This window comes from Balaenoptera borealis (genome assembly GCF_965194805.1).
Source record: "Balaenoptera borealis genome assembly, chromosome: 8".
Classification (NCBI taxonomy): domain Eukaryota; kingdom Metazoa; phylum Chordata; class Mammalia; order Artiodactyla; family Balaenopteridae; genus Balaenoptera; species Balaenoptera borealis.
The window spans coordinates 34,642,121-34,664,265 of NC_138865.1; the positions used below are offsets into that span (position 1 = coordinate 34,642,121).

Genomic DNA, 22,145 nt, shown 5'->3' on the forward strand with positions numbered 1-22,145 from the left:
AAGATTTAAAAAACTAGCAGATGCCATTCTTTTCAAAATTAAGGAAAAGCTGCTTAACATGAACCTATATATGACATTTTTAAAAAATCTTATTAATACAAGCTTATTACATAGGCACATATGCTATGTTTCTGATACGGATTATCCCTTCAGGTGTTTTGTTCCTTTACTTCTCTTATTGAGCCTAGATTTCACACATTTGGACTCAGGGCCATCACACACTGCATAGATTTATTCTTCTCAAACTATTCCGAGTGGCAATTTCAAACAGGTGGAGTCATTGCTAATGATGTTTAGGCATTTCATGGTTGTATTATTTTTTGCTGGGTAAGTTTAAAAAATGGTCTCTATCAGGCTCTTTTCTTTTTAATATTCTATGTAAGACATAACGTTTTTTGTTATTACTGACATTTGCCATTGTATTTCTAGCCCAAAGCAGAGTATTCACTTTAGCCTACCCTGATTAATTTGGAATTTACAGAAACAAAAGCTTTCAACAATAACAATAATGTAAACAGATATAATCCTTATAATTATCCTTTGAGGTGACTACTCATGGGCACTGTTGTTGACATTCACCTCTATTGGCTGATGATGTAGCATCGCCTGATAGGTTGTTTCCTGGCATGCCTGGAGAGCTTCCTTATAACAGCACTTCACATGCTGCTTCAGACCTTTTAGACAGTGGGAAAGGCATCTCTGCAGGTTGCAGGGCCTCAGGCCTATCATTTTGCAGGCTCTTTTTGTATCAGTGGTGGACAACCAGTGTAAATAGTGCATGGTTGAGCTGATGGATTCTCTTCTTGGAATGAACATTTATTTTCAAAGTACTTTGTGACTTGATAGGTGAGAGACCTGGCTTTTCAATTTTTTGCTTTGCCTCAAGTTGCAGATATCTTTGTATCCAAAACCGGAAAATATTGGGCCTCAAAAGATACTGCAGAGAAGAAAACGAATTCTAGTATGGGCAAGAGATAGAAGGTAGGACTGAGGGTTCTATCAGGAAAAGATGGAAAGGAGAAATGACATTTGCTGAATGTTGTCCTGCAGGGCCATGTGATTGGCCTAGTGTGCAAGGTGGGGGGTAGTGATTTCCCACATCCCTGTGGCAGAGTGAATACTTCACACGTTTGCTAGCTTAACCCACCTTAGGGTGTTAACTTGTAGGATATCTCAGGTAATATCTAAGTGTAGTTGCTGTGTTTCCTTCCCACTTTATTGATGCATAACCTACAGATGTAATAACTGCTCTGTTTTTAATGCAAATAACTGGTGACCTGAATCTTTACTGATGAGATTAATGCATTTCAAATTTCTGTCATGCTCTCATTTTCAAAATTGCACATAAATTATTAGCTATTAATAGTATATTACTACCCAAAGCAATCTACAGATTCAATGCAATCCCTATCAAACTACCAATGGCATTTTTCACAGAACTAGAACAAAAAATTTCACAATTTGTATGGAAACACAAAAGACCCCGAATAGCCAAAGCAATCTTGAGAACGAAAAATGGAGCTGGAGGAATCAGGCTCCCTGACTTCAGACTATATTACAAAGCTACAGTAATCAAGACAGTTTGGTACTGGCACAAAAACAGAAACATAGATCAATGGAACAGGATAGAAAGCCCAGAGATAAACCCACGCACATATGGTCACCTTATCTTTGATAAAGGAGGCAAGCATATACAGTGGAGAAAAGACAGCCTCTTCAATAAGTGGTGCTGGGAAAACTGGACAGATACATGTAAAAGTATGAAATTAGAACACTCCCTGACACCATGCACAAAAATAAACTCAAAATGGATTAAAGACCTAAGTGTAAGACCGGACACTATCAAACTCTTAGAGGAAAACATAGGCAGAACACTCTATGACATAAATCACAGCAAGATCCTTTTTGACCCAGCTCCTAGAGAAATGGAAATAAAAACACAAATAAACAAATGGGACCTAATGAAACTTAAAAGCTTTTGCACAGCAAAGGAAACCATAAACAAGACCAAAAGACAACCCTCAGAATGGGAGAAAATATTTGCAAATGAAGCAACTGACAAAGGATTAATCTCCAAGATTTACAGGCAGCTCATGCAGCTCAATTACAAAAAAACAAACAACCCAATCCAAAAATGGGCAGAAGACCTAAATAGACGTTTCTCCAAAGAAGATATACAGATTGCCAACAGACACCTGAAAGAATGCTCAACATCATTAATCATTAGAGAAATGCAAGTCAAAACTACAATGAGATATCATCTCACATGGGTCAGAATGGCCATCATCAAAAAATCTAGAAACAATAAATGCTGGAGAGGGTGTGGAGAAAAGGGAACCCTCTTGCACTGTTGGTGGGAATGTAAATTGATACAGCCACTATGGAGAACAGTATGGAGGTTCCTTAAAAAACTAAAAATAGAACTACCGTATGACCCAGCAATCCCACTACTGGGCATATACCCTGAGAAAACCATAATTCAAAAAGAGTCATGTACCAAAATGTTCATTGCAGCTCTATTTACAATAGCCAGGACATGGAAGCAACCTAAGTGTCCATCATCGGATGAATGGATAAAGAAGATGTGGCACATATATACAATGGAATATTAGCCATAAAAAGAAATGAAATGGAGGTACTTGTAGTGAGGTGGATGGAGTTAGAGTCTGTCATACAGAGTGAAGTAAGTCAGAAAGAGAAAAACAAATACAGTATCCTAACCCATATATATGGAATCTAAGGAAAAAAAAAAAAAGGTCATGAAGAACCTAGTGGCAAGACGGGAATAAAGACACAGACCTACTAGAGAATGGACTTGAGGCTATGGGGAGGGGTAGGGGTAAGATGTGACAGGGTGAGAGAGTGGCATGGACATATATACACTACCAAATGTAAAATAGATAGCTAGTGGGAAGCAGCCGCATAGCACAGGGAGATCAGCTCGGTGCTTTGTGACCACCTAGAGGGGTGGGATAGGGAGGGTGGGAGGGAGGGAGATGCAAGAGGGAAGAGATATGGGAACATATGTATATGTATAACTGATTCACTTTGTTATAAAGCAGAAACTAACACAACATTGTAAAATAATTATACTCCAATAAAGATGTTTAAAAAAAAAATAGTATATTACTTCACATGAATTGTTTACACTAATTTTATAGAGAAATAAGTACTTTTAAAAGGATGTTTCCTATCAGCCTAAAATATGATTTAGCAGTAATTTCTTCTTTTGAATAGTATTTAAACATAATAGCTAACTTAAGAAATCAGGAGGTAAATATCCTAAGCAGGCAATGTATTGGCTCTTGTTTTTTTCCTCATATTAATGATTTTACGGTGTGATAGTTGATACTTTTGACCATAAGTGGCCTCAAATTATTTGAAAAGTAGATGTTGTATTTCAAAAAAAAAGCCAACAGGAGTCTCATTTTCTCCATTTGTAAAAAATGGAGATAAAACTCATGAACCTCACTGAGTGGGTGAGAGGCCTCGGGACAGTAGTGGCAGCACCAAGCCCTGGGCCTGGGCCTTCGAAATAGCAATGGAAGCATTGCAGTTTGTTTTTTTTAATGAAAAATTCTAGATTCACATTCTTAACAGAGACAACTAAATATTTCCTCTTCACTTTATAAAATCAGAAAGAATTTAAAAATAAATCCTTGTTTTCAAGGATAGAATTTATATGCCAGGGCAGTTGGTACCCTCTTAGATAATATAATTATGTCTGCATATACATTTTCTGTTTTGTTGAAACAGTCAACATTTAGGATGATAAAACTTTATCAGAAATCCTGAATCAAGCATTGGCTCATTTACCCAGGATCAGTTTCCCTCAGTGAGATTGAAGGCCTGATTCATAAGACTTTCAGAAATGGTTCTTGGATAAAGAGAAACAGCTAGGCTAGGAGTTCCCCTCCCTCAGCCTTCTACTCCTCTCCCCCAAATGGCTCGAAAACCACTGACCTCCAGACTTCTGCTCTGGTGCAGTACAACCCATTGTTTTTTTAGTGATGAGAAGTTAGTATTTTACTAAATGTTGAATATCCTATGGTTTGAGTAATATTAAGATTATAAGAATTTACTACATTTTAAGGACCTGGCTTTGGTTATTAACTAATGTGGTGTTAAGACAGGCATAGGAGGTAGGACTGACTGCTAGTTCGTTGTAATGGTTTCTTTTTACGCATGAGCTGGGTTCTCATAAGTTGTTGTTGGCTATCTCACCTTTATGTTTGGATATGAGAGGAGAAAGCTTTTTAAAGTATTTTCTCTCAAAGATAAATAAAAGTTGAGTATATGTAAATGTGTATGTATGCAGTTCAGTGTTTTAGTCATTATCTCTTGAAGAAAAGAATTGCTTGTAAAATTTTTTGGTGTTTTCTGCTGTTGTCCCTCTGACAATTCAGTGAGGAATTTTAAAACACCCTCTACTTTTGAACAGGTATTCTGTGTGGGCTTTATCTGAGGGTGTTCTTTCTGATTCATGAATTTGCCTCCTGGGCAGTCTACTCCCATAGGTCTCAGTTCCTTGAGATGTCTAGAGTTTAATTAAATCAAGTTTCACAAAATTTAAACAGCTTCACTTTAATGGTACTGGGTGACTTTGTAAGTGGTTGTAAGCCAGCCCAAAAAATTCTGTTTGAACATACTTCTAAAATTTGAAATGTTATAAAAAATTACTGTTGATTTGATGTCTATTGCTTGTACTTCCATCTCTGAAGAGTGAATACTGTATATATATTTATATTCGTAGTCTTTAGAATTTGGGGCTTTTAAATGATTTCTTGTTTTCATGACTAGAATTCTGAGAATTTATTTTTACTTTGGGGCACAAAAATTTGTCTTACTGATTGATTTCTTTGGTGTGGGAATTGCTTGACATGCCAGGTCATTTCATTTTCCAAAAGCAAAGTTCTTTGGTTATCTTTGTGTAAACCTTCATAGGGAAATGAGGTGCTTTATTTCAAAAGACCTTGATGTAAAAGTGTGTTTCAAATTTTTTTTTTGGCAAATGTGTTTATGGAAAATCCTTTCCGTTCTCAAGAAAATAATTTGCACTAAAGTGCAAAAGTGCCTTCCTCTGTCAAGTATTTGCACATTGCTTCAGTGAATATAATGTTATCTTTTTTCAACTGTTTTCAGAGTAATTCTTCAGTCCAGTGTTCAGAGCTGTAAAACATCTGAACCTAACATTTCTGGCAGTGCAGGCATTACTAAAAGAACCACCAGATCTGCTTCAAGAAAAAGCAGTTTTAAAAGGTGAGAAAAGAATCCTACTCTTCTGAAATGTTCTAAGCATTGGTTTTCCAGTTTAGTCTTCTGGAGATAGAAATGAAGACAGGAGAAAGCAGAGTCCCTGTGGCAGGAAATTAATCAAAAATGTTTGACTTGTTCATCATCTAAGACAATCTGGACCATTTTAATTTGGGGTTTTGTTTTGTTTTTTTTACAGAGGTGATTCTCAACACTGGAAATGTGGTCTCTGGGTCATAATATGGGAAAGTTGAGAATGCTGTACTTCTAAGTTCTTAAATTAAGAACTTCCAAAGCTCTCTGTCAGGACTTGGAGGAAATCTTTCTGTCTGTGTATCAGATCCAGCATAATTGTTGGAGAATTAGTTGCAAATAAGTGTGATGGTGGAAAAATGAGAACTCTCTTGAGTTTGGGATCCTTCTTTACCTAGTGACTATCCTCTTGTCCACAGTCTATATATACCCAAGGGCGCTAGCTTTTTCACTTTCTGGCCCAGCATCTTTCACTTCCTTCATTAATAGAGGCTTTCACAAAAAAATGGACATGTTCTGTGACCAAATCCATTACTCACCATTGTTTTTGGTTGTTTATCATGAACTGAGACATTTCATTTTTAACATATTCCAAAAACAGATCCACTTTTAGGGGAGAGCAGATTGCCCACTTCCTATCATCTCAGGAGGGATAGGCAGGCAGGCACCTTTTTTGTGTTTGTGTATCTTTGCCTTGAGCTGGCAACCCATGCGGTCCTGAGCATGACAGTACCGTGCTCAGGGCACAGTGTTGTCTTATAGACACCACAAGCAACCTGAAGGTAATCTGAACCAGACTTTAAAACGTCCTTCACAGTTTTCCTTGCTTCTTTTTGACTTCCCTGCCCTCAGATCTTTGAGGCTTTGGGCCTGCGTTGACCTTCAGTGCTAAGGTAGTCTCCGGTGCAGTCCCACGGCAGCCTGTGTCGTGGGGGACTCACTGACAATCTAGAGGGCTCTGTGTATTTTGCTTTTGTAAGGAATTGTTCCATTCTGCCACTCTCCTTCTTTGCTGATTCTTTTGTACAGTTTTACTACAATCTTTTACTTGCCTGAGAACGTGATAGTGCCTCAATACAAGTATTTGAGAATTGGGCACTGACTCATGATTTTAGGGTTTAAAACTTTTTATTAGAAAGGTATCAAATATTCATACTCTTTTTACTCTAATTCACTGAGAAGAATATTAGAGAAATACTGACAAAAAGTCAGATTTAGGTACATTATAACATAATATCAGAATGTTATTTATAATAGTAAGAAATAGGAAATGATTGATGAATTCTGCCAAATGAATCGAGAGTCACATTTTCAAAGGAAAGTTAATGACCTGGGTTAATTGCTCATGGAGCAATAAGTGAAAAGGGCTACACATAAAAATTATGAAGTATTGCTCTAATTTTGTAAATGTAAAATATACTTTATATATATATGTGTAAAAGAGTATAGATGTGTAAATATTTATAAGCTTAAATATTTATAGATGTGGACATTTCTATTGGGTTGGCCAAAAAGTTCGTTCGGGTTTTTCCGTAACATCTTACCCAAAAACCCAAAAGAACTTTTTGGCCAACCCAATATATATGTAGAGAAGTAAGATAAAGGAAAAATATGCCATAACACTAACAGTTCTTCTGGTTGGTAGGACATTTGGGGATTTTTTTTCTTTTTTTTATCATTTTCTTTTTTTCTAACTTTTCTACAATAAATGAGGGGAAATGCGAGGTTTTTTAACTTTGACACTTTTATGTAAATTAAATTATTAAAAATTCAAATAAAGAGCCTGCTGTTGATGATAATTAGACATGTTTTGAATGGACATATTCTTTTCAGACTTCTATCACATCCGAGTGTGTTTTGCACATTTAATTCTGCTTTCTGCTTTTCTGGATGGCGCTCTGCAGGTTTCAGAGGAGTTGGCTAGAGTCCTGGAGCCGGGATTGCACTTGCCCGGTCACACCCCGTTCCTCTTAGGGTGTGACCCTATGGCAGTTTTTCCATCTAGGTCTTGTCTAGTGATCTAAGCTTGTGCTTCTCAGCAGAGGTGGTTCCTGATTGCGGTGAGCATCTGCCTGAGGTCCCTGGACTTGTTGCTTTGAGGGCTCTAAAGTAGAGTTCAGACTGAATAGCTTGACCAAATATTGAAATGGGCCAAAGAAAGCAGTTTTCAGGCATTCGAGATAGTGCTGAAAACTAAAAAGACTTCTTCTAAATTCTGAAATGGACTTTCAGAGATTTGGAGGGGCAAAGAAGTAAAACAACGAGAGTTAATTGGGTTTCACAGTGCTTTTAACCACGCCCTCCATGCCGGGTCTCCTTTACCTCTTTCTGGGCTTTGGCCTGTATTGACATCACCTTAACTGTGACCACATACAGCTCACAAGAGAAAGGCAAATATGTTATGCACAGGTCCCATTCCCTGCTTCTAGGAAATAATGGGACTCGCACCCAAGGTGTAGCCTGAAGTTTTTGTCCTATGGGATAGTATTCGTTTTTGGTTGGAGGGTAGTGAGAGAATTAACACAATTGTACATAATCTGATTCAGGACAAAACAATATGAGCTAAGACTGTTGAGTAATTTTAAAGTATTGAATAGAAATCTTTTCTTTGAACAGCAATACACACACACACACGCACACACAAAATAGTACACCATTTTTACACCATTTCCGTGTACATTCATAAACACTTGCAAGGAGCCAGGGTTGCCAGTCTGCTGTCATTCCCATTTGTGAGGCCTTCTCTCTTGCAGGTTGATGTTGTTTGCACGTCATCATCATCATCTCTATTGTGCCATAGAACTTGACCTTTCATTTCCATGTTCTATTCTACTCTTCGAGGCTTTCCAGGATGAAGACCTCACCAAAATTCACTTTCCATTGATTTGTCTCTTTTGATTTTTGACAGTTTACTGAGAGGCTTTACATCTTTGAAGAACTTTTCCACAAACATGTTAAAAGAGCAGTTATTTGGAGACTGAAAAAATAGGAGTGTTGGCATAAGTATTTGTTGTTGGGAAGAATTGCCACCATGTTTCTCTCATGGCAGGTGATTGATTATTCTCCCATGTATCCATTGAACATTAGCCACATCTAAGCTTAAATTGTGGGTGACAAGCTCTGCTCTGGCGCAGCTGTGGCAGTTCAGGCACGGAAACACTGGAGTGTCTGGTGGCGGATGGGGTGCTGAGAGGGGTCTGTGTAGCACCGTCCTCATCCCCTTCCTTAAGTCCAGAGAAGTAAATTAATGGGCTTCTACACCTCCCACTTCCTGTTAGAGCTAGAAACCCATTTTAATGTTTCTGTTTTAATCATTAATCCACTGAAGAACCAGCTAAATAGAATTGGCCCATTTTTCAGTGTTGTTGTATCAACTCTGAAGAGCTCCCTGAGAATGAGTCTCGAACATTTCATCATCGAGCCTCCGATTGAGAACCTGTAGCCACCTCATTTGATGTCATTCAATTCGGTTCATGTCTTTACACTGCTCACCCATTGAGTGCATGTTTCTGTAAGCTTATGCTGTTTCTTTGGGGCAGTCTTTTGTTTCTTTTTTTAAAAAATTATAACTTCATTTGTTTCCTAAGAAAACTGTCATGTATAAGTGCCTTTTTTATTCCAAGTTGCATCATTGGGAACCATCACTTTCTGCTCCACCTGCCAAACCAAACCAATGTTCATTGCTTTGGGGTATTTTGTACCTAATTATTCATAGTTTGGAGGAAGATAAATGCTCAGGCTCTTTCTTCAGCCTCTGAAACCATGAGTCTCTTCACAAGCCCTTCAGTTGGCGTAACTACATTTAGGACTTTGGCTTTTTAAGTCTTCTCATTTGTGACGTTTGCCATCATCATACCTGTCACTGCTTCTTGTTCCTTAGAGTCTCAGATCTCAGTGTCTGTTCCATCACCTCTGGGCTTTAATTCTTTGTCATTGCCATTATGTTTAAAAACTATATCACTGTAGAAGCCCCAGAATGTTGTACCTAAATACTCTTTTATGCTGGTTACCTCTGTTCTTTTAAAATATTAATCTCCCTTTGAAATTTCAGATATTTTCCCTCTTGGCTCCACCAACTAACCTGGACCTTTATACTCAATACTCTATTGGGGGCTCGGAAAACTAAATGTTTGATTCAGCTGAGCTGCTCTGATAGAGCACCATTATCATCATCCAAGTGAGGCTCACCTCCAGATTGGAATTGGTTTCTCTCTTTTCTTTTGCTTTAGTTGTTCTCTGAAAGTTGCTATTTAGTTGAAAGTTAAAGTGATCAGTTGGGGAAGGAAAGAAAGGAGGTAGGGTGAAGATCAATGTAGGTCAATTATTCACGAACAGAAAAGGGTCGGCGGCTGTCCCCTTGCAGCTGTGCAGCAGTGCGGAGCAAGGTGGGAGCAGGTGCGGGGTGCCTGCTGCACTCTGCTAAACTGGAAACTGCTTGCTGTGCCCCAGCTTTTTCTGTGACCGACTTCTGGCTTTGGAAATAATCAAGTAACACTTCTTTATCTTTTCGTTCTTTCCACTTTTCCCACAGCCTGATTCCTCAGAGGGAAAGAAGGAAAAGGAATGCTTTGCAACAAATGCCCTTAATGGCATTATGGTACTCTCATTGCTCGGCTGCTTTTGCCCTCCCTTCTTTTTTTATTGTTTTTTTATTGTTTTTTAATTTTTTGCAGAACTGAACCTTTTTCTGCTCTGCCTCTTCTCTCCTGTTTGTCTTTACTTTACGGTTGATATTGTACTGTCTTTTCCAAAGTATCTGTCATTAAAGAATTATACAAAGTGTACACTTTTTAGCATGTCAATATTTTTATTATGTTGCCTTCCTTGTCTTTGATAACTACATATGGGACACTTAAAAGCCTTCATGGTAAAATCCTTTCTTTTTTCCCCTGTAGTCCCTCCATTTCAAGGACTAAAACAGTCTTGCGTTAAGTAAAAACCTGTGACCAGAACTGAAGGAAGACTCTAGGAACAGAAAACTACAACAGGACTTTAGCACGATTTATTTGGAAACAAAACAGAATTGCAAAAGCCTTAGCTGCTTTCCACCTAAGAAGTTCATTCAATGAAGAAAATGTCCACTGGAACTTAAATAACTACATGAGTTCGGGTACAAGTGAATGACTTGAAGAGGGCCCAACTCTCCTTCTATAGAAATGTCTTTAACAAAAAAGCTGTTGTAAATTAGTCTCAGGTGTAAATATCAAAGCCCTCTGTTATCAGGAGAGCTGACTAGTCTGTGTGGTGCACGTGTGTCCCTGTGATGGCAATCATTTTAGCTGCTGGCCTTCAGAAGAATTGAGGGTCTGATGGAGGTTTTTTACTTATTTATTTGCTGTTCACCCTGTGTCAAAATTTATAAAGATAAAACAAGCATTACTGAAATGGTACTTTCTGTAATTTGATACTATTTGGTTTAATCATCTTCACTTTAGTATTTGTAATACTGTTGTAATGTTAACTCTGTTAAGTACCCAAGCTGCTTGTCTTCCACCAAAGAGTGCTTTATTAACAAGAATCTGTGAAAACCACATTTAAAGACTGTTGCATGTTGCGGTACTTTGGTAACCTAAAGCTTTCAAGAGAATGTTAATAGTAGCTTTAGAAGACTCAGGAGGAGAAACTGGCTTCAGAGTTGGAAGATGGTTGTAAGTCATTCCTTTGTCATTTCGAGACTGAAGAATGCCAAGGCTGCCCACTATTTGGTTGCCCAGTCATACAAATTAAAATCATATTTCCTTCCATGCAGGAAAAAAACCCCACACTGTTGGTGTTTCCCCTGGAAACAGTGATCCCAAATAATGGTGACTTTTTAAAAAAGTTACTTTGTTAGGGTCTTTCTCTGTAGCATTGTGGATTTTTTTTGTTATGTGCATGACCTAAGGCCATTCACACACCCTTTGGTTTCAGTGACAGTTATTCGTATCTGGATTTCAGTTGTTTGTAAATAAGAAACTCACTGTTGCCTTTGGTTAGGGAATACAACTAATAACTCTTTGCAGAGTGCCTTCTCCCCTCAACCCCACAGAAACACAGCAGAGTCTGTAATGTAAAACAATCACAAAACAGAATTTATTTGCTGCTAAAAAAAAAAAAAAAATGGGACCCAAAAGAAAAAAATATTTGTAATCATCTTGGTTACTTCCATAAGAAGTGAATGGTTTAGTTATTGTTAACCAGTGTTTGCCTGTCCTAGTTTGGAGAATGGGGAGATGATACAATATTAAAAGGCAAAATGCCTTCACGTTATAAGATGAATGAATCAGGTCAGTAGGCAATTCCATTTTTAAAAAGCTGCCTTTTTAATACAAATATGAAGAATAAGGAATGGTTGGAATAAACAGATTAAAGTCTGTTAATGCAGAAAGTAATTAGAAGACGGTGGATCTATTTTGGTATTTACTCTCTTGGAGTAAATTGTAAGGTTGCCTAGTTTTGAGGGGAGATGGAAGATGCCATTGTTTTGGCCAAACAAGCAGCTCGTCCTCATTGGGCACCATGAGGGCCATGCCAGCTTTTAAACATCAGGACTAGACCTCAGAAAAACAGTACTTTTCTATCCCTGGAAGTTCATAAATACAAAGACCTACTTACCTGAGGGAAGACAGCTCTTCATTAAGCTTTGAGTGGGAGGGGAAACCTTCTGTTTGCTGTGTTGGTCTGGGAGATGATACTAAATATTCAAGCTGTGCCCAGGCATTAAACACTGAATTCTCAGGGCAACTCTTCTTCCCTTTATACTTTTAAAGGCCATCTTCCACATAAATAATCCCGGTAGTTGTGAAAATCAAACTTCCATCTGAACCGTTCTTGCTGGTCAGAACAAGTAAATGTGCCGTCACCCTCACAGTGAATAAGCCATTTGGTGTCTCTTGGGCGTCAATGTACTTTTTGTTTTACAAATTGCCTTTTTGTGTGGCTGCTCAAGTTTCCAGCTAGAATTGCTGTCACTGTGGTTCTTTCTAAAAATCCTTGTATTTGACAGGTTCACTGAAATTAGTCATAGCAAACTAGTCATTTGTTAAAGAAGCATTCCTTGGAACACACAATTTGGGATAGTGCTTGAGATGGATTGTATAGCACAGTGTTAAATGTACTGGGGACATCTAGAATCTAGGAAGTCTCTGGATCTGATTGATGGAAAGTTCTTCCTGCTGTGAATAAAAGTAGACTCTTCCCCCGGCCCCCAACTGAAACTTTAACATACCCAAGAATCTTCTCAGATTCTCATTTTTAATTTGTTATAGAAGATCTTGTTGCTATGGAATATGAAACAGGGCATGTCAGATGGAGAGATTTCTTTAACTTCAGAGCCTTAAATAACTTTGAAAGTACACCAAGACAGTTTCCATTGGAATTAAAATTAGAAATGAATATTTTTAGGTGCCCTTGAAGCTTTCTGGGGACTCAAACCATCAAGAGTTAGGGACAGTCCAAAAGAAGGGTGTCTGCCAAACTGGGTACCTAGACATATAGACAGACTTCCATTATGTAATGCTACAGAAAAACTAGAAATCCCTCTAACCTGTCAGTGACGAGGGATGGATCCTGAGCAGTGCCTCACTAAAACAAGCAGCCTTACTTGTCAAGATGTAGCTGCATCTAAGCGGCCCGCCACTCTTCTAGTCTCCAGAATTTTTCTGTTGTGAACTCGATCCTCTTAGCCTGTCCCCCACCCACTTCCTTCCCTGCCCTCCTCCGCCTCTCACAGGGGTGATTTCTACCTCTTGGGCCCCGACAAGATTGAAGGAGTCCCCAAGTGTTCTCATGAGGCGATGTGTCTCCCCTTGGGTGAACCGTTTGGACCATCGGGTGTTCTGGGCCGCGTCATGCCAAGAGCTCCGGGAGCCCTTCCCTTGCTTGACCAGTGGGCCTTGCGTTCCTTTGATGTTTGTCAGAAAGCGGCTGAGCTGCTTCTCTTCATACGGTTTTTAAAGTGATTATTGCATTTTGGAAAGCAGTGCTCATCACAACTTTAAAAACATATTTTAATTCTTTCATAGTTCTTTCCCACCGAAACTGTCCTTGTGTGGCTAGCTGCTGCTCTTCCTTTTCTCCTAAATCTGAGTATTCTCCATGTCACTAAGTGGAAATACTACAGATGTGTTTAATTGACTGGACAGTTCACCTAATCTGTGTAGGAAATTACCTCCTTAATTGCCCAGTAGAATTAACTGTCAGCAGATGTATTCATCTGATTATATTACTGCAGTTTTATATTAATGATTTGCAGACTTTTATCTAACCTGCACTCATGTATAGATTATTAAAACTTTTAAAATGTAACTGATTAATCAGTATTGGATCAATCATTGTCTTGATTTTTTTTAATTAAAATGTATATTTCTAATCATATTTTATAAAGCTGAGAGAACTGGTTGAATGAATGTCTATTTTCCTGAAGGTATTTTTAAGATAAAGCTTCATAATGGCATGTAAACTTTGCATATCTATATAGTTTGATACATATTGTCACATTTGTGTATTGTAACTGGTTTTATATGAAATGTTGAATAGTGGAAATTGTATAATTATAATCATGTAATTAAAAGTATTAACCAAAGAGCCTTTTGAGTTTTTTATTCACTTACCATTCTGAATCATGGTAGGCAGTGGTTAAAGTATAAAGTGGATGTAACCCTCTGTAGTATTAGTTTGCTAGGACTGCTATATACCAAAATACTGTGATCTGGGAGGCTTCAACAACAGAAATTAATTTTCTTACAGTTCTGGAGGCTGGAAATCCAAGATCAGGGTGTCAGCAGGGTTGGTTTCTTCTGATGCCTCTCTCCTTGGCCTTTTCTCTGTGCCCTGCAGTCCCTGGTGTCCCTCTGTCTGTCCTCCGTTTCTTATAATACGAGTCAGGTTGGATTAGGATCTATCCTAATGGCCTCATTTGAACGTAATTACCTCTTTAAAGGCAGTGCCCCCAGATACAGTTAGTTACATTCTGAGGTAGTGGTGGAAGGGCTCCAACTTAAGAATTTGGGGGTATACAGTTTAGTCCATAACATCTTCCCCAGGATAAGACAGTAAGCAAGTGAGGGGCCTCCTGCTAAGAACTCATTCACACACACCCACTAGCCAGCTCAGGCATGCAAAGGTTTGACTTTTCTGGAAACTGTTAAGGATAAGACACAAGTAAGTCAGGCCCTTAGAGTCTTGTAGGTTATGTACACCTTAGCCCCTTCATTTTGCCTGCCAAGGTCAGGATTAAAGTGCTGAGTAAAGGGCAGGACCAGTGCTAGAGCACTTCACATCCCAATGTATAACCCAGGACGCCATCCGCAGTGTTAATTACCTGCCTTCCCTCTTGGTCTCTTGCAGGGCGGAATCCTAAAAGACCTAACTGCCTACACCATCATGCAGAGGTTGTGTCTAGGTTGTAGGAGTCTGTCCTGTTAAGGAGTGCTGTCCAGTTCCCCCAAGGAACTTAGCTTTGATTTGTGCTAGGATATGAGTTTTCAAAGTACAAAGCAAAGGGATCTGTCTTCTCACCCCTATCCAAACTCCTCCCGCACACCACTACTCGCAAAGAGCGATTTCCAGGCTCTGCAGCATCTGCCTGCCCCTCTATGGTTTACCCTGAGACCCGTGCTGAATCGTGTGCCCTCCTGCTGACCCACTGGAGCTCAGTTGGCATGGGCCAAGCAACTCAAGGTACATGAGAGCTGTGAAAGGGGCAGGCTTGGCAGCAAGGCTCTGAGGCTTGCAAGGCTCTGGATGAAACCATAGGGCGTGTCTGTTTCTCGTGGGAGCAGCTGTGGCTTCCAGGACTGTGCAGTGTGGGCAACCAGCCTCTGAGACCCCGGCCCTGTAGATTCTTGGTCTCCTTCTCTGTTGTTGACCACTGTCCAGTTTTCATTTACCACGTGGACAATTTGCTAAATCCCTCTGCTTCTGTTCCTCAAGTAAAACGGGAATAAAGAGAATTCCCACCTTAACAGTTACAAGGAGAATTAAATGAGATAATACAGCATTTGGAAAGTGCTTAAAACAGCATTTGGCACACAGCTTTCAATAAATTAATTTTTTCATACATTTAAGGTAATTTTCTCTAGGTAATTAGGTAAAGACCAATTTTTTGATAGCAGATTATGGTCCCTCAGTATCCACTATTTTTGGTACCTGTAGCATAATTCCATGTAAGTATAATGGTGTACGTTTTTAAAGAGGTCAGACTGTTTTGACTTCTGAGTCTCTTGTGAGTGGTTTGTTCAAGGCAGAGCACGGGCATAGTTAAGTAGAAAAGGCCCCTTCATGAGGCCGCATGAGTTTATTTAAATAGCAAGTTGATAATGGAAAGAGCAATCAGCAATGTGCATTCTAAAATGAGCTCTGCCACTTATTCTGTGACCTTGGGGATCCTTTATCTGCCTCTTGGCCCTCCCTTTGTTCATCTGTAAAATTGGACTAGTAAATGCGTAGGGTTTGGATTAAAAGAGACCAAAGTACACAATGGTGGCATAGTATGGGGCCCAGTGCCAGCGTGGAGCATAACATCCTCCACTGCTTGCTTTTCCTCTGCCCGTGGGTCTTAAGTGCAGCTGTGGGTGCGTTGGAAAGCCGTGTAGTGGGAGGAATTCTCCACAAATGTGATTTTTACCTTCTCTGCAATATGCCATGACTTCAATAATCATTCTCTCCCCATTGTTGCCCATGTAGGTAGTTTCCAACCTTTTACCTTTATACCACTGCTTGAATATTCTCATATGTAAATTCTTCCTGGGTGGTGCTGCTTATTTTCTTGGGATAAATTCTTTAAAAAGGCATTTCTAGGTCAGGGATATGCAAAATTTTAAAGGTTTCGATGTACAGTGCATCGAAAAGGAGCTTGGTATAATTGTTTGGAACACGGATTCTGGACCCAGACTGGGTGTAAACCTTTGCTCTGCTGCTTGTTAGCTGTGTGATTTGGGCCAGAGTGACAATATCTAATATGGTTGTATGAGGATTAAATGATTTGATATTTGTTAATTACTTAGAACAAGCACCTGGTACATACTAAGAGCTATATATATTATGTTTAATTTAAAAATTAAAGTATTGCCTTAATGCTCTTCAAAAGGACTATGATACATACAGTTCTCTGTACTCCCTCCGTCCCCCATCAGCAGCTGTTGTGACACTGCTGAGCTGGTTAATTAACGGGAGGACACTGGCCCTAGTGCCATGGGTCATGGTCACCATCACTCCCTGCTATATATAGTCCTATCTTTTAGCTGCCCCATTATTAAGATTTGGGGCATTTTGTCTTCTAAGTGGTTGGCATAATATGCCCCTATGTTATATATAGTCTCACCATTTTCTCAGCTTATTGGAGGAGCACATGGACTCTGGGAAACCCTTTCAGGTTCCTCTCCAGATAACCCCAGCTCCCTCAATGGGGAAACTGGCCCAGTCCATGTGGAATGGAGATCCTTCTGTGCTGCCCCTGAAGCATGTCTGGTCTCCTTGCCTTGTCTCTAACTGTGTCTCATTTCTTTGCTAGCAAGTCTGCATGGCTTTGACATGCTTCTGGATGACGGGTGCTCTATCCACACTGAGGTGCCCAGGTAAGGAGGCCTCCTGCGGGTCGGGAGCCTGGCCTTGGCCCCTCTGATTCTTATAATGGCCAAATATCATAGGTTAAGTGAGGAGAGGCTTTGGGTGGGAATAGAAAGAGTGGGGGAGGTAGTGAGGTTTGTGCGTCGTTTTACTTGGAGAAAGACAGTGGTTTCTCTTCATCGTGGGTTTGCTTCCCTATGTAAAGCAAGATGATTTTTCAGGCAGACAGTTCTTCCTTGTGTAGGACTCCACAGAGAATGCAGCCAGTCTGGCATTCCTTGCAAACCTACCCCCCACCAACCTACTAAATGCCAGTCATGTCCCAGCTGTTGAGTAATCCAACTTCCCCTACCCACCACCACCACCATAGTTTCAGCCACCTTCGGGAGGCAGTGCTGCCTCCAGTTGGGAACCGCTGATTAGGTTCACAGTTTTACTTGTGATGTCACAGAAACAGTAGCAGATGCTCTTGGGAAGTGAATATTGTTCTCCTTCCTTGTTCTGTTCTGGCCCAAGCCCCAGCTGGCAGAGGAAGGGGTCGGAGAAAAGGTTTCATTTATATAGGAGGCAGCAGAGGCTAATACTGGGTATAAGGCTCATGAGTATTCATGAGACTGGGGGACCCTGAGATTTTAGGCGGGGCCTTCCTGCCTGGCCCTGGCTTATCAATGCAGCAGCCATGAGGAGGTTGCCCATCCTGTTGTCTCCATCCCTGTGAGGGGTCTGTTGTGACAGCTGGACAACACACGGAGTACCATAGGCAGACCAGTGATTGGCATGTCATTGGCAGGACAGGAGTGAGGGCAGGGAGCATGATGGCTGGTGGCCACCCTAGCTCACTCCTGCTGTTCAGAGCCGTTCTCTCTGGCCAGCCCCAGATTTGCCTTGCGGTTAACCAGGGAGTTTAGAGGATGAACCTTGGGGTCTTTTCTCCAGCCAGCATATTAAACTAGTCCTTGCCATACCCAGTAACCCCCTAAGACAGGTTCTGGTGTTGTAAGTACAACTCTGTCTGTCTCCCACCTTTTCCAGCGATGGTTGGATGTCCTGGGCTGTAACCTTTCTAGACCGACTTTTAATCTGGCTCGGGATCCGTGGGGACTAGATCTCCAGAGGTTTCTCCTGGACACCACAGCGCTCACCATCAGAGATTTTCTCAAGGTGCTTAAACTGCTTAAACCTGTTTCCTCAGGCCCATGCCTCAGGTTCACAGCAAAGGAGTTTTTGCCTCGTTCTTCCACTGGGTATGGAGATTTCAGCCCAAAGCCAGAGCTGGCACTTCCTGTAGGTGACCTGGGGGGATGACCGGGTCGGGGACATGACCAGGCTGGCACCCTCTGTGGTAGTGGTGCAATCCCAAGTCCAAGTCGACAGCATTCCTTGACCTTTCTTACATTAGAGGTCCTTGTGACTATCTGATGGGAGTTGGTCCCTCTTGCCCCCCCAAAAGCAAAATTTTGAAGACTTCATAGACAGGCCCTCCATGGCATCACAGCATCCAGAGGTGCTGTTCACACAGGTGCAGTGTGAAGGGTGCCCCCTAGAGGTGTGCCATGAAGGAGCCTATTCGCCAGTCATCCCAAGGCACACTTCTGGGCCTTCAGGATCCTCGGTGAAAACCCCTGAAGGATGTCTTTCCACCCTGGTCACAGGACCCTGGGTTGCCACTTCCTTCGCTGGGCCACCTGGGCTCTGCCTTTCTCCTGCTTCCTTTCCACCCACCGTCCTTTCCCTCTTATTGAACACTTCTCTGGCGTCCCCACTCACTTCCACTCTCACTTTCCCTCACCACCAGAACATGTAGGTTCTGATCATTTTGCATTGCCAAGAATGTAGGACTCACCTCACGTACTTTAAGTTTTCCTCCCTGTTGCTCTAATGCTGCTCCTATCTGAGCGGGTGGGTGAAGTGCAGACCAGAGCCACCAGCACAGTTATGCGGGTGGTTCATCAAGGTGAGTGAGGTCTCCTGGGGCTGGGCAGTGCACACCTCTCTGGAGGTATCCTCGATGCCTCTGGCAGGGTGGCTGTTCTCAAGAAAATAGTTTTCCTATTTTCTGAGAACATTTGAGAACTCTCAGAGCCCCCTGAGGGACTTACTTATGTGTAAGTTGATGCCACTCCATTCTCATGACAGGCGTTTCTCAACTTATAAATGACTGTGATCCCAAGTCAGTCTTCTGAAATGGGGCCACATTTTGCAAAGAAACAAGGCAGCTGGTGCTCTCCCCACACTATGGGGCCAATTTTGCCCGTGGTAAAGTTGTGATGGGTTAGAGAACCTTTGTGGTTTGGTTGGGGAAAGTCCTATTGCCTTGGAGTCATGGGAAACCTATGGCCAAGGAAAAGGCTTTCCCAGAGCAGCAGGAGATGGGCAGAGGCCGCCTGGGCCAGCGGAGGCCCCTGGAGTGCTTCGGACCTCAGGCTCCATGAGGCCCCTGGGAGAGCCAAGCTTCTGCTCCTGTCTCTACCAGCGCCTTGCCGGCAGCCTTGAACCTAGTCTCGTGGCCTCTCAAGTCTTGGCATCTCCATCTGTGCAGGAGACCTAATAAAGCTTTCTAAGAGCACTTCAAATGTTTTCAGGAGAACGTGTCACAGTGTGGCATTGCCCTGAGCACCACCTCACCACAGGGAGTGGCTAAGCACGGCAGCACACAGCCCCATGTGGTCCTTCGGGCCCCCACAGAAGTACATGTGTCCTCTGGCCTTTCCCTGTCTCTCTCTTAGCAGCTTTGCCAGAGGGACTAATCAATTAACTGGAAATTTCAGAAGTGTGTAGAAAGAACACAGCTTGGGGACCGAATCTTCTTTCTGCTTCATCTTCTCACCCCATCCCTGCCCAAATACTAGCTAGGGAGCAAGGAAGACGGATGTCCCTTCCTGTTCCCTGACTGAAAAGTGATGAGACAATTACAAGACAGCACACAGCAGTTACTCAAGAAATGCTTGTTTCCTCCAGTTACCCAGGTTCTGCAAAAAGGGTGGAGGGGGATCCTTCAGACTTAAAGGACATTCAGGTAAAGGGCAGAACCGTATTGTTAGGGGTGCGTCCTTGGGCAGTGCTTCCTCTAAGTCAGGAGACTGGCTCCTTTCAGAAGGAGGGGAGGCTGTGATGGGCATGGTCGCATGGACAGGCTTCTGGGGGAGTTGGCTCCTTGACTTAGGTGGTGGTTACAAAAAAGTTTTTGCACTTTTATCCGTGTTGTATTTTACAATAAAGGTTTCTTTATTTTCTGCTTTTTTCCTTCCTCATTCTCCTTACTACATAAATACAGAGAGCCAGGCAGAGCCTTACACTTGGGACACGTTGTCGGCAGTGGTGCCGGCAACCCAAGTACCTGACTTCAGGCCGATGTCGGGAGCATGTGGCGGTGAGGAGGGCGGGACCCTGGAAGGTGTTCACAGAGTGTGATACCCATGGAGGCTGAGGGTGGCCGCAGCAGCAGCCATGAAAGGAAAGTGGGCAGATTTTTTCTCAAAGTGAAACCCTGCTTGTCCTGCTGGGTCATGCTCTGCTGAGAGGGAGGGCAGCGTAGCTGTCTCCTGAATAGCTTAGAAGATGGCAGTTGTTTTTACTTTGAGGGCTGCCCTTTCCCAGCTTCTGAGACCCGGGTCCTGCTGCTCCATAGGCCTTGCCAACACCACACATGGTGTGGTTCCAAAGGACAAACAATGCCTTCACCTGTGAAACACCTATGCCCTGGGCTGGCATGGAGGAGTGAGGGAAGAGAGAAGGAAAGGACCTCAACTAGAGACCAGCACTAGAAAACGGGGTGCTTGCTGCGGCTTCTCTGGTTCTGAGGAGGCTGCCTTGCATGGGATGAAAATGTCAAATGCTTATCAGTAACATTAGGCTAAGGATGTACTTTTCAAAGTAGCCTGGCCAGACGTTCAAACCATCCATTGCAAGGTTCCCAGACAGGAGCAGCTTCTGCAGTGAGTCCGCCTCTTCCCAGACCCTGTCAGCTGTGTGACTTAGGTTTTCATCCAGTCGAAGCAGGGTACCAAAACCTGTCAGGGGTCACACCTCCTCCTATTGATGAGGCTGCCCCCTCTGCAGGTCCTGGGACCAGCTCAGCTTCAGGAGCCCCGGCAGTGAGCGCCCGTATCAGAAGGGATCCAAGTCAGGCCTGGGGCTGGCACACCTGCCCTTGGAATTCAAACATGCTTGATGGGCTTCCCTGGTGGCGCAGTGGTTGAGAATCTGCCTGCTAATGCAGGAGACACGGGTTCGAGCCCTGGTCTGGGGAGATCCCACATGCCACGGAGCAACTGGGCCCGTGAGCCACAATTACTGAGCCTGCGCGTCTGGAGCCTGTGCTCTGCAACAAGAGAGGCCGCGATAGTGGGAGGTCCGCGCACCGCGATGAAGAGTGGCCCCCGCTTGCCACAACTAGAGAAAGCCCTCGCACAGAAACGAAGACCCAACACAGCCATAAATAAATAAATTAATTAATTAAAAAAAAAAATACATGCTTGACCTCCCACTTTCCAAGAGAGTCTGTTAGGCTCACAAGTTTTCTTTAATGGGGTTAATTTGCTTAGTATTAAGGTTACCAGCCAGAAACGTGTCCTGCCTCACAACAACACGTCTACACCCAAGCACCTCAAAGGAGTCTCGCAAGGCACTGTCATGTGGAAGGCCCTGCCTTGTATATAGGTCCGAATACACAATCCTGCCTCCTGAGTTTCCCTACAGCACATCATGGATTTCCCCTGCCCTTTGCTTCTGCTCTGTCTTCTCTGGGGCCGGACTGTGGACAACCACATGACAAAAGCCTGACATTCATCTGCCCCACCAAATTGGCAAGAGGTAGTCCTGGTGAGCAAATGAAGACCTCGAGCAGGCTCAGAAACCGTCCCCTATTCCCCCAAACTTAGTTTCTGACCACAAGACCCGAGACTGCTCCGTGGTACGGGAATCCTCAATGTGTTTGGGAAGGATGCAGTGTTTGCAAATACATTAAATCCAGCACAATGGGCTTTTCAATTGTTATTCACAACACTAAAGGGAATTTTCTTGAGAAGGATCTCTGTTTTGCCAATCTTCAAAGCCAGGGCAAGGCAAAATGACTTAATGTGACAGCTCAAGCCTGATGAGTAGTGACACATCTTCACGCTGCACCAGCGGGTTATCATGGCTGAACATGACATTCACTCTCACAAGACTTCTCAGGTCAGGTACTCACGTTCACTGTGTCTTTTCCGGGGAGAGGGAATAAAATGACTACCTTAGTACTCAGATTAATAACAAGAATCCAAAAGTAGGCTGTCAACCACAGGGAAGGTCCTTAACTGGCTTAACGTGGCCAA

The 22,145-nt window shown here is 42.2% G+C and overlaps 1 protein-coding gene across 10 annotated transcripts in view; it reads left to right on the top strand.

Moving 5' to 3' along the window:
- CDC14B (cell division cycle 14B) overlaps nucleotides 1–13,849 on the top strand; it is a 105,439-nt gene extending 91,590 nt beyond the window's left edge. For 3 of the 10 annotated variants that reach the window (XM_082401198.1, XM_082401202.1, XM_082401201.1), the window contains 2 exons: nucleotides 5,143–5,259; nucleotides 9,818–10,175. In XM_082401198.1, coding sequence (XP_082257324.1) covers nucleotides 5,143–5,259; nucleotides 9,818–9,965 — 265 coding nt within the window. In that variant the 3' untranslated portion in view covers nucleotides 9,966–10,175. The other 7 variants (XM_082401203.1, XM_082401207.1, XM_082401199.1 and 4 more) reach the window with 4 other exon arrangements.
- The last annotated feature ends 8,296 nt before the right edge of the window (nucleotides 13,850–22,145 follow it).